Below are 13,578 nucleotides of genomic sequence, written 5' to 3'. Positions count from 1 at the left end.
TTATTTTGATATATCACAGTGAAAGATTTATCGTCCTCTTTTTTTTTTTTTTTTTTTTTTAAAAAAAAAAAAAAAAAAAAAAAAAAAAAAAAGAAGAGTAAAAACAAAACAAAACAAAACAAAAAAACAAATGATAGGGTATAACTCTTTTTAGTAAGGTCTGTTCTATGTGAGAAATGACACAGGCAGAGTCACATCACACATAGCACAGACATGTGATTCCGTAAGCTTCAGCACATGGAGGAGTTACATACCTTAAAGAAACAGACAGGATCTGTTTTAGGAACCAAACCCCAAGGAGGAATTAAAGAGTTCAGAAAAGGGTCACAGTTCAAGTGCCTCAAGTCCCCACTGAAAGCAGAAGGAACGTTTGAAAAGAAGTGTGCTGGGGTGTCATTGTTCTAAACTGGACCTTCAACAGCCAGCTGAAGAGTCTGTGGTTATTTCAGTACCAAGTTACATGGAAGGTTTTTTTTTTTTTTTTAACAGAAAAAGGATCTGGGAAGCCAATGTGACTGTGAACATCTTCCAACTACGTGGGAGGCTGAGGCTGGAGGATTGATGGAGACCATCCTAGGGAACAGGTGTACAGATTCTATCTCTTAAAAAAAAAACAAAACTGCTGCAATAAAAACATACAGCACACATAGCTGAAATGGAAAAGCAGGGGAGGAGGGCCTAAAAGCAAAATAAACGAGATTACTTCAACTGTGCACATAACAACAATCAGGGAAAGAATACAAATGACATGGGTGGCAATGAAAACCAGGCTCGGCAGTTTGCATCATGCCCATGAAGACAGAAGGGGATTCGCAAGGAAACCCAGACTATAAAAGAAGTGTATATGTACAGTGCTTACAATGCTGACACCTAGACATAGTGTGAAAAGACAATGGCATGTCTTCCTAAATGTATTGATGACTTGTAGAAGTTTAATAAATTCAATCTAGTGGTTTCCTCTTTGGTTAATTCTGCTTGGAAGATAAGGAACAAAGTTGTAATTCTTTTTTAATCTTAATATAAAAGATGTAATCTCATATTTTTAATATTTTACTTATTTTTTTTAAATTTTATGTGTATGCATGTATTGCCTGCATGTAGGTAAGTGTACCTGTGTTGTGCAATGCCCGCAGAGGACAGAAAAGGCTGTCCGATCCCTTGGAACTGGAGTTATGGACAGTTGTTAGCTGCCATGTGGGTGCTGGGATTCGAACCTGGGTCTTCTGTAAGAACAGCCAGTGTTCTTAACCTCTGAGCTATCTCTCCAGCCCCCACCCCCCGCATTTTACCTTTATATATAATAACTACAGAAGAATTCAAGACACTCAGATTTATTCAGCCTCTTAAACGGCTATCATGTAGGACTGAATAAGTCCTTTCTACATAAAATTGCTATCCCCAAGTCACTGTTCTTAAATACCACATTAAACTCTAACTAGTAAATGATGTAAGTACAAATTATAAGTACATAATGACAATAAGAAAATAGTAATAGTACTCACTAACTACTGTGCACATAGTGACCACTCTGAAAATATCATTTCTTTTAATCCTCATGATATCCTATGGGTTAGATACAATCACTTTATATGTGTAAAAACTAAAGAACCAAGAGGTCAATTAACCTGTCCTAGACATCAACGCTTTCTATGCAAAATAAAAACATACGATAATTATGGGAGAGAGGGTGGAAAGAATATAAGAGCGAGAGGATGGGAAGGGATGCTGTCTTCTGGATATGATGTGGTGGTTGCAGTCATGAATTCACAGCAGTCTGGTTACCTGCACAAGATCAAGGTAGTCAATGTTACAAAATGGATGGGGGAAGGGCTCATGATGCCCCACTCCTAGCTGAAGAACTATGGGTAGTTGATAGGTACTGAGGGTAAAGAAGCCAATTTTCTTTGGGGAGTGTGCCCATGGGTAGATTGCTCACATGCTGGTGCATGGCCCACACCTACATGCATGCAGGCAGCACTAAGTGGACTCAGTGGGTTGCAAAACAACAAAAAAAGAAGAGATCAGGCAGAATCAGTGATCTAAGAATTGGTGCCTCAGTCTACAGCTGACTAGAGAACAGTTTGAAACATTCCTCTCTTTAACATTCTGTCTGGCTGACTCAGATGTCTTGCTTATATTCCAAAATGTTATTACCTTTACTAGAAGGTTCATTAGTTTGAAATTTTAAGTTCACAGATTATATTAGTCAGGAACTTATTGCTGTTTATCCAGGTTTAAAAAGAGGTGCTGGACTGGAGAGAGGGTGGAGCCATTAAAGGCTAAGGCTAACAACTAAAACATGAAAATGAGGCACTGTTTTGTAAAGTAAATTGGGATGCCTTCCATCTTATTTGTAATCTATCACAAGATACTATGGCATCCAAATTAGCATTTCCTTGGATATGTGAAAGAATTTTCTACTAAAATGAAGAGGAAACACATACGATAAAAAGAGGACTTGAAGGTGGAGGGTGTGTGTGTGGGGTTCTAGAGGAGTAGGGAAGACCTGTTGGTAGACTCTAGGGGAATGGAAAGAGGGACCAGTTGGGGGGAGATTCTGGAGGGAGTGGGAGGGAGAATTTTGGGGTGGATATGGTCAAGACACATTATATATATGAAACTGTCAAAGAATGAAATATTCTAAAAAACAATATATATAACAAAGCCATGTTTATACATATACATTATATGTATATATCTATCTTGTGATATTATTTTAAAATTGATTTTTAAAAAGAATTTTATTTGCACTGAGATATATCAATAAGTTAAGTCTTTAAAAACAGTAAACTTCTTTTTCTTCTTTATAACAAAATCAATCTAATTTCTTTTTTAAAATTTTATTTATTATTTTTATTTTATGTGTATTTATGTATTGCCTGCATGTAGGTAAGTGCACCCGTGTCGTGCAATGCACACAGAGGACAGAAGGGACTGTTGGATCCCTTGGAACTGGAGTTATGGACAATTGTTAACTGCAATGTGGGTACTGGGACTCAAACCCGGGTCTTCTGCAAGAACAGTCAGTATTCTCAACCACTGAGCCATCTCTCCAGCCCCTCAATCTAATTTCTTATACTGACCACTTAATATAAAAATGTAGTTTAAGCTGGGCATGGTGGCGCACGCCTTTAATCCCAGCACTCGGAGACAGAGTCAGGCTGATCTCTGTGAGTTCAAGGCCACCCTGGTCTACATAGTGAGTTCCAGGACAACTGGGGCTTCAGAGAGACCCTGTCTCAAAAAGACCAAAAAAAAAAAAAAAATGTAGTTTAAGTTGGGTGTGGTGGCCTTTAATCCCAGCACTTGGGAGGTAGAGGCAGGTGGCTCTCTGTGAGTTCAAGGCCAGCCTAGTCTACATAGCAAATTCCAGTCCAGATAGGGCTACAGGGAGACCCTGTTTCAAAAAGATTTAAAAAAAAAAAATAGTTTAAGTACTATGGTTTCACTAATAAATTCTTTTAAATTAAAAATTTTTATTTTGTTGAATAGAAGAACCAAGAGCTTTTTATACAGAAATGTCCTGCACCATGGCAGAATACCAACAGGCATTATTCATAACTATTTTAAGGAACCACACCCAATCTCAGTATTAGAAAGAAGTGAAACACTATCATTTCAGCTGTGGTGATAATTTTTAAAACATGTAGACGTTCTTGATGTCAAAATGAAGTGCTACTGAAATTGTTCAGAAAAATGTTTAAGGAACTCAAGTTTAGATGTGTCCGAGTCTAAGCATTGACAACTAATGTCTGCTAAGACTAAGCCCTGGGCTCAGGCAGAAGGGGTCGAGAACTTGCAGTGCAGCCTGTCTACCTGAGTGGTGAGGGCGGAAGGGGAACCGACTGCTAAATGTTGTTCTCTGTCACACACACAATAATAACAATAAAATTTAAAACTATAAAAAACACTAAGCACTCACCATAAGTTTAGTTTTAGAAAGACTTAAATTGTTAGTATCCAACTCAGATTAATTGTTCACACTTAATATGGTGTAGAAATGGAAGAATGTTCTCTTTTTTATAAGAAAATTGGCTATTTTACTTTGTCATTGCCTAAGGAAATTTATAGCTCAAAAGATCAATTCAAAGAATAAAGGTGGACGATTAAAGGGCTAAACTAATTGTATTATATTCAATTGATATAAAAGAAAAATCAGTAGTTATACATGAAACACTCTTGTCTCATTTAATCCAGGCTTAATTTTTAATTATTTAAACAACTAGTTGTTTTCTGTTTACTTAGTTGCATGTATATGAAGAGATGAGGGTAGAGAGAAGGGTAGAGACAGAGAGGGGACCCTATAAAATACACATAAGAGTATAGTGCTGGAAATCTCATCACCACCGAATTTGACTCAAAACAGGGAAAAATGTTCTAACCATCATGAGACAGGGTGTTCTACTCTGTCCAGAAACTTCCATGAGAAATCTACTACACCAAGGCAGGGCACTCAGTGGAATGGAGCCTTTGGCAACCACATTCAGTTGTCATAATGACAAAACTATTGAGAACTGAAATGAAAGCTACATGAACTAATCGTGAAAAGCAGCAAGACTCTTGAACTTCCTTTAAACTAGAAATCAACAAGAATATCAAGACTAAGTAGCCCATATGAAACTTTTATACTGTCTACCAAGTAATAAGTTTTAGAGAGATTAGTATTAGTTTTGTTTTAGGGTGCTTTTCTTTTAACTTGCAAAAAAGTTTTTCAGAACTTGAATTTCTCCATGATTTAAGAGTTCCATGATTTAAGATACCAAAATACCTTGCTTTCTTTGGATAAATTGGGTTTTCTAAGACTCTTTATCAATTTGTAGCATGAAGTTTCCCATCATGTCTTACCATATTTTTACATCTTGATTATGCATAGTAATGTTCACACTTTTCACTGCTATTTTCTATGTATTTTATACCATTTTTCAAACAATGCATAAAACAAGGGGTTGCATTATGGCATTTGCAACCATGCTTGATGATTTAAACTTAAAATTAATATGAGGGTGCAAATTATCCTAAAATGTAGGACTCATCATAAAATAATCATGAGTAAATTATCAACAATTTAAGATCTAAGGAAGTATTTATTTTCAAAATGCTTTTGAGAGTTTACTATGAGCTAGACAGTAAAAAGCTTCATAAAGAAACTACTTTATAGAGGTGAGATGGCTCAGTAGTTAAGAGCACTTACTGCTCTTGCAGAGGACCCAGGTTCAGTTCCGAGTACCCACATGGCTCAAAACAGTCTGCAACTCCAGTTCCAGGGGATCTGAAGCCGCTTTCTGACCTCTGTGGGCTCTTGCACACACACACACACACACACACACACACACACACACATAAATCTTAAATAAACCACTATCTTCCAAGTGTGATGGCTCATACTACAATCCCAGCATTCAGGAGGCTGAGGTAGGAGGACTGTCACAAGTTCAAGACCAGTTGCGGCTACATAGTGAGTTCCAAGTCAGCTTGGGCTACAAAGTGAGACCCTGCCTCAGAAAAACCACACATACACACAAAACACACAAACAAGAGGAGGAGGAGGAAAAAGGAGACTAGATTAATAAAGAACTATAGAAAAAATTCTCTCCAAGTTCCACAAACTACTGGATAGTAGGGACAGTTCTAAAGTTTGCCACTATTATCAAAACACTGAAAATAGCTGAGCATGGTGGCACATGCCCAAAATCTCAGCACTCAGGAGGCAGAGGCAGGTGGATCTCTCTAAGATTGAGGCCAGCCTGGTCTATGTAGCAAGTAACAGGTCTTCTGGGACTACATAGAGGCCCTGTCTCAAAAGCAAAATGGGGCTGGAGAAATGGCTCATAGCTACTCCTACAGAGGACCCAAGTTCAGTTCCTAGCACCTACATGGTGGCTAACAACAGACCATAACTCCAGTTCCAGGGGATTTGACATCCTCTTCTGACCTCTGAGGGCACTGCATGACATGGGTCCACTTACATACATGCAGGCAATACACTCATACAAATAAAATAAAAATAATGAATAAAATATTTAAAAACAAAAAAACACCACTGAAAGTAGTACAAGCATAAAAAATACAAATTAAAATAGAAAACCTAAAAATATTTGCTAAGAATAAAGTAAAAAACATTTTTCATTTTCCTCTTTTGAATTAAATATAATGGAATGGGTTTTCTGTGGCTTATCTACCAGGCATAGCATTTAATTAATTTTGTAGATCCAACAGTAATTCCCCATATTATGTTCTTGGGAACAACTCGAGATGGAAAGCAATTATTCGTAATCTTATTTTCCCAAGTGACTTAAAGCAAAGTGCAGTGTTTGGGTTCCTCCACCTCGACCAAGTGAGGATGGCAGAGTAAATTGGTGATGAGTAGTGGGCATCTCCAAATGACCACTAATGACAGGAAAGGTGTAATCAGCAGGATTCTTTGCCTTTTTTTGTCTTTTTGAGACAGGGTCTCCCTGTAGCCCCAGCTGTCCTGGAACTCACTATGTAGACCAGGCTGGCCTTGAACTCACAGAGATCTACCTGCCTCTGCCTCCTGAGTGCTGGGATTAAAGGTGTGCGCCACCATGCCCAGCCAGGATTTTTTTTTTTTTTAACTTAAGTGTAATTTTTTTTCTATATTTGCTACAGACACAAAAGATAGAACCCTGTTCATTTGGAATCAGATACGCCTAGATATTATTTTACAGTACCTTTTGTTCTTCTGTGAATTCAGAATTATTGTGCTGAGCTTGGGCCTCCTTCTGTAGATGCCTTGCTAATCTGTAAGAGGAAAACATTGTTTAGAACTAAAAGCAAGCAAGCTTTCTCAACAGCAACAAGATGATACAGGTTAACCTTGTAAAAACAGTAAAATACAAAAGCATTCTGTTGTCTAAGTGTAAGTCTATATCATGATGAAAATAAGATACACTTTTTTCAACATCACTTCACTGCAGGAATTCCAGTTCAGAGAGTAAAACAAAGTATTAGGGCAGGGAAGGATCTCAAGGGCATCTAAACCAACTTTCAAGAGCATCTAACCCAACTTTCCCCAGCATGCCTGGCTTTCTTCCAGAACTACTCAGACAGTAGTTATCCAGATTCTGCTTAGACACTTCACTGAGTACCCATAGCTGGAGGAACTAAAGATGCTTTATCCAACTATCATTAATTTGCTGATTTGTCCAAATCCAAATTACAGTTATGACAAAGTGAGAGTACTCTATCAAGTCTACTTTTGAAAATTTTTATTTTATCTATTTTTATTTGTACAAGTGTTATGTCTGCATGTGTGTCTGTGGAGGTCAGAAGGCAGGGTCAGATTCTCCTGGAACTGGGGTTATGGATAGCTCTCAGCCACCATGAGGGTGCTGGGAATCAAACCTGGGTCCTCTGTTAGAGCAGTCAGCACTCTTAACCCCTGAGCCGTCTCCAGCCCCATAAACATTTTTCTTAGGAGATGCAAAAATGGTTAATAAACACATGGAAAGATATTCAGTCATTAGTTATCAGAAAATGAATATCGCAATGACAAGGCACCATGACAGAGCCACAAGGATGGATTACAAAAAGTAAAAGGAGATAACAACAGACGTTAGCGAGGATGCAGGGAAGGATGGAGCCTACATACATGGCAGATAGGAAAAAGAAAATGGTACTAGCTACTGTGGAAAATTCTGGCAGTTCATCAAAAAGTCAAATACAGATTATATGACCTAGAAATTTTAAACTATTTAAGTATATATACCCAAAAGAATTCAAAATGTATGGTCACATGAAATTACCATACATACAAATCACACAAATGTTTATAGTAACATTATTCAACAACAGAAAAGTGAAAACTAAAATGTCCATTGACTTATGAGTAGATAAATAGAATGTGGTATATTCATTTAATGGAATATTATTCGGTCATAAAGAGGACTAAGATTAAGATAGCATGGTATACTATGAAGTTCAAAAATATTATGCTAAGTAAAAGACGTCAAATTTAAGATCATATACTGAGTCCATTCACATAAAATGTCCAGAACAATAAATTCAGAGACAGAAAATAGATTAGTGCTTCCTTCTACCCCTTTATTTCTTTTCTCCCAAAGCTGGAAACATTTGGGAAAATACTTGGGAAATATTTTTTTCCCAAGATGTTATTCATAGACTTTTCATGAACTCTGTGCAAGACAAAGTCTAAGTACAAACATAGATGGGCATTTTCCTAGTTTAGGACTTGCTTTCTGTCCTTATGGAAATCTAGTTCATAATCTTAGCAATGTCAACTACCTATCCCTGAACTCAGGGTTATCACACTGTGACATGGTTTCTCTATTTGAATAATCCTACACATAATTTGCTAATTGTGGTTATCAATCCAAGCAGAGTAATCATCAGATGAAAAAGTGTAACTTTAAATTCCTGTTCAGACACTAATAATCAATACAAAGGATGTGCACTTCAAACAGAATCCAGTTTTCAAAAGTACACATAGACTGGGAAGACATACTGCAAAAATAAAGGGTTGTATCCAGATAATACAAAGAACTCCTTAGAAGTTCATATGTATAAGATAACTAATTTTTTAATAGGCAAAAGATTTGGACAGACAGTACAAAACAGATTTACAGATGGAAAACAAGCACCTGAAAGGACACTCAACACCATTAGTCATTAGTGAAAAATAAATTAAAACAATGGTGAGGTATACTTCATGCCCACAGTAGAGTAGCTACAATTAGACATATAACAGCAAATGCAAGCTCTGGGGAAAAACAAACCTTTCTACACTTCTGGCAGAAATATGACATGGTACTACCCCACTTTGGACAATAATTTAACAGTTTCTTTAAAAAGCTGCATATTTTTCTAAAGCTACATATTTAACACATGACCCCAGCAATTTGTCTCACAGGCATCTATTTATACAGGAGAAATGAAAATACATGTTCACATAAGGAATTGCATGTCAATGTTTAAGGCAGTACTACCAATAATAATCAAAACTCAAATGTCCACTGACATGAAATGTGATGTGTCTATACAATATAATAATGTTCACTAACAAAAATGATACATGATGAGCCAGGTGTGATTATGCACACCTTTAATCCCAGCTCTGAGGAGGCAGAGGCAGGTGGATCTCTATGAGATCCAGGCCAGCCTGGTCTCCATAGTGAGTTCCAGGACAGCTGGGGGATACAGGTAGACCCTGTCTCAAACAACAAATAAAACAAAACAAAATAAAACATGCTAAATGGGGGCCGAAGAGATGGCTCATTGGTTAAGAGCACTGGCTGCTCTTGTAGAGGGTCCTGGTTCAACTCCCAGCACCCACATGGCAGCTAGCAACTGTTCATAACTCCAGTTCCAAGGGATATGATGCCTTCTTCTGACCTCAACAGACATTGCCCTACACAAGAGCACTTACATATATATAGGCAATATACTCATACGCATAAAAAATAATGAATAAAATCTTTAAAAAACATGCTAAATGGATTAACCTTAAAAAAGATTATGTTAAATGAACCACTGAAAAAACTCAAGTATCAGATGATTTCTTACATGAAGTGTCCAGAAAAGACATAGCTATAAAGACAGAGGGTGGTGAACAGTTGTCTGCACCTAGAGTGAGAATGTGGCATGAATGCAAATGGGTACAGGGGATATTTTGGAGGTGATGGAAATGTTCTAAAATTCAATATTTTGATGGCTGCACAAGTTGGTAAATTTAAGTTTAAAAAAATCAGTAAATTGTATATATAAACTGTGTCAATTTTGTGGCACATAAATTATACCTCAATGAAGTTTTTAAAGAATTTTTTTTAATATTTTATTTTTATTTTATATGTATGAGTATATTACCTGCATGTATGTAAGAGCACCTGTGTCGTGCAGTGCCTATGGGTGAAGAAGGCAGCAGATCCCCTGAACTGGAGTCATGGACAGTCGTTAGCTGTCATGTGAGTGATGGAATCAATCCCAGGTCCTCTGCAAGAGCAGTCAGTGCTATAACCACTGAGCCATCTCTTCAGAACCTGTACTTTTTTTTGAAGCAGCATCACAGAATGTGCCCTGGCTAGCCTGGAAAAGGCTATGTAGACCAGACTGACCTCAAATTTGACTTCTGCATCCTGAGTGCTGGGTTTTAAAAAAATATATATTTGCTTTTTAAAAGCCTAGACAAAAAAAAAACAAAACAAAAAAAAAACATTTTTTTCCCTGAATATAAAAACTTCAATTTTAAGACAAAGTTAGACTTGATTCTGTCCACTGAAGGAAAATATACATGCTCTGGTTATCAAATGAGCAAATCAGGGTTGACATTCTAGTATTAGTGGTGAGAAACTAATCAAATACTCTTCTCTAGGGGCTGGAGAAATGAGCACTGTTAGGAGTGCTTCCCGCACAGTTCCAAGAACAAGAGTTTGTTTCCCTTGCATGCCTGTAACCCTAGGTCTGTGGGGATAGAGAAGAGCTGATCACTAAGGTTTAGTGGTTTCCAGCCTAGAGGAGAAACTGTCAGCCCCAGGACAGGGAGAGACCCTGCCTCAAAAGGAATTGGTATCTCAAGGACAGCCACACCCTCTTCTGGCCACCACCCATAAGCACATCTGCATATACCTGTGTGTACACACAGATAAATCTTTTTAAAAAAATATTTTATTATTCTTATGTGTATGTGTATATTGCCTGCATGTAGATAAGTACACCGATGTAGTGCAATGCCTGCAGAGGTCAGAAGAGGCTGTCGGATCCCCTGGGACTGGAGTTACAGACAGTTGTTAACTTCCATGTGGGTGCTGGGATTTGAACCCGGGTCTTCTGCAAGAACAGTTAGTGCTCTTAACTGCTGAGCCATCTCTCCAGCCCTGTCAGATAAATCTTTTTTAAAAATTCTTCTCTAGAGACTCATCTCACCCTACAAAGGCACCTGCAAGTAACACAGAAATGCTCCCAAGGGAGTGTCTTAAATATACTTTAAGCATGTAAGAGATTGACAGGACCCTATGATTCCCACAGACAGAATTAGTACATCTCACTCAATCCACCTGTAGCAAAGGACCAGTTTTTCCTTTCTATCTGTTCCAGGCTAATACTTTGCAAATACAACAAAAAATACTGTGAAAGGTGGGCATGGTGGCTCAGTGGGAAAAGGTGTTTGCTTTCCCTGGGACCCACATGGTGGAAAGAACTGACTCCTGTCCCTTGTGCTCTGAGGTCCACACATGCACTGTGGAACACACTAAACAAATTAACGTTAAAAAAAAAAAAAAGATACTGTGAAGATGAAGATGTCAAGTTGCTATCAAGTTTCCTTACTTGCCATAGACCAGCAACAATTTGTGCACACTGTAAACAAGACAGAAATCATTGCAAAGACTGAAAGCAGGCTGTAGCCAGTCATCAGACCGGTCCATTCATCTAACAGATATTTCCTTTTTTTTGTATTTTTTGAGACAGGGTCTCCTTGTAGCCCCAGCTGTCCTGGAACTCACTATGTACACCAGGCTGGCCTCGAACTCACTGACTGCTCTTGCAGAGGACTGGCCCGATTCTCAGCACCCACATGGCAGCTACACACTGTCCTTAACTCCAATTCCAAGGGAATCGGAAGCCCCCTTCTGACCTCTGTGGCATTGCACGACACAGGTGTACTCACATACATGCAGGCAATACACTCATACACATAAAAATAAATAAAATTTAAATTTCTATTCCCAGTGGACCATTACAAGTGCAAATAAAATCACGTGAGAGTCCAAAATTCATGGTTTTGGATTGTAGTTGTCAGGAACAGCAAAACAGTCCAGAGTACAGGGTCTTTGAATCTATGGACAATTTATAGTCAGTAAGATGGGGCAGAGAACATCTATCTACAGATCTAAATTATCTTAACTAGACAAAAACAAATAACTATTGTAGGGAGAGGAGTTCTAATTTTCCAAGAACCAGTCCCGTATTCTTTCCAGAAAGGGGGAGGGGGATGGTTTCACAGTTCCAGAAACCTCAAACAATAATTTACTTTAAAACCAAGAATTAATGGTAAGTTCGCAAACAACAGCATTTTAAGTGGGCAGTTACTTTCAGTAGTGTGTGTAAGAAACTAAGCAAGATGTTTATACATACATAGAGCTTGTCTTTTAATTTAAAAAAAGCATCCCTAAAGTTTTAGTGGGGAATTCCAGAAAGGGAAAATGAGACGGGTTGATAAAGGAAACTGGTCCTCACATGTACCGAGGCTATACATTGTACCCAGGAAAAGGAGGAGGGATCCAAGGAGGGAGTGGCGGCTCCTGTGCGAGGTCTATTAATTCACATTTTGCTCTCTTCTATTCACATCCTGCGCGGGCTCCACCCAAAGCAGCCAGGCGAGAGGGTGGGTGGGACTCACAGCCTAGCAAATAACAGTCCCAGAAACCGAAAACGAAATCGAGGTGGAATTGTGAAAAAAAAAAGAGGGGTGAAGGACCCTTCTCTTGGCACGAGGCATCCCTGACCCCCACTGCATCACGCGGGTACACCCTGCTCCCGGTCGCAAACAGATCCTTCTTTTACTACACATGGAGAGTGGCAGACACTGAGGCAGAGTAAGGCCACTCATCCTTGGAACGTGGGCGAAGAGCACACAAGTATCCCTTAAAGATTTTCAAAAGGACATCCGAGGGGTGGCAACCTGAGAGGCAGAGGAGGGAGAGGCGAAGACACTACAGAAGAGAATGCTTGCAGAGCAAGGACCTAGAGAAGCTGGGTAGGAACTAGGGAAGGAGCCAGTTAGGGGTCCGGCTACCTGTTGAATGGACCCAGCCTAGTGCAGGTGGAGAGGGAAGATGGGCGAGCCACCCAGGAGGGCAGACTCGTGGTCCTCCAGCATCCCGGCCAGGACTGGTGGGCTCAGCCCTGGTGCCTGCGGGGCCCCACCCTGAAGCCTGGGCTGCAGGATGCACTGATGCGAGACGCCGACAGAAACAAGGGGAGGCGGTGGCTGCGGCGGCCCGGCCCGCTCCCACGGTTAGTCACTCACATCTGATACTCGTCTATCGCCTCCACAAGCTGGCCCCAAGAGTCGAAGTCGGCGCCTCTCCTAAAACTGGCGCCCCAGCGCTGCAACAGACTCCGGGTCACCTCCGACATGGCCGGGCCCCACCCCAGCCCCCTCCCGCCCCGACCCCAGCGAGGCAGGCCTATCTAGGGTGCCATCCTCCTCAGGCCTGGCCCGATCATTAACAGGGCCAGGAGGAACCGCTAGGGCCACCACCGCCACCCGCCGAGGAGCCGCCCAAGCCCATTTGCCGCCACAGCCAAACTTTGCGGCTCCGAAGAGGCTGCCCCGCCGAGGCCACGCCCCCTCGAGGCCACGCCCCGTTAGGTTGAGGCCGCCCCACTCTGCCTGGCGCCGCCATCGCTAACTGCGGCATCTCCCACCGTGCCGCGTCCTTCCCTCTCTAGGGACCAGACAGACTCTCGAGAGGAAGGTGCAGACAGAAATTTAAGTAAGGTGCCGAAGGGGCTGCGACAGCCCAACGGAAATCGCCCCTCAGCGACACCGCCGCCTTAGCAACCGGCATGGCCGTCGGTCACGTGACCCCAGCTCACCGC

The 13,578-nt window shown here is 40.3% G+C and overlaps 1 protein-coding gene across 1 annotated transcript in view; it reads right to left on the bottom strand.

Annotated features, from left to right (window-relative positions):
• Aida (axin interactor, dorsalization associated) overlaps positions 1–13,566 on the bottom strand; it is a 37,156-nt gene extending 23,590 nt beyond the window's left edge. Inside the window, exons 1-2 of the mRNA XM_008823752.3 lie at positions 13,004–13,566; positions 6,693–6,762 (exon numbers count right to left, since the gene is read on the bottom strand). Coding sequence (XP_008821974.1) covers positions 6,693–6,762; positions 13,004–13,113 — 180 coding nt within the window. The 5' untranslated portion in view covers positions 13,114–13,566. The remainder of the gene's footprint in view (positions 1–6,692; positions 6,763–13,003) is intronic.
• Between the last annotated feature and the right edge of the window lie 12 nt (positions 13,567–13,578).

This window comes from Nannospalax galili, unplaced genomic scaffold (genome assembly GCF_000622305.1).
Source record: "Nannospalax galili isolate Female #2095 unplaced genomic scaffold, S.galili_v1.0 scaffold368, whole genome shotgun sequence".
In the NCBI taxonomy this organism is placed as follows: Eukaryota; Metazoa; Chordata; class Mammalia; order Rodentia; family Spalacidae; genus Nannospalax; species Nannospalax galili.
This window is presented reverse-complemented; position numbering and strand designations above follow the sequence as displayed.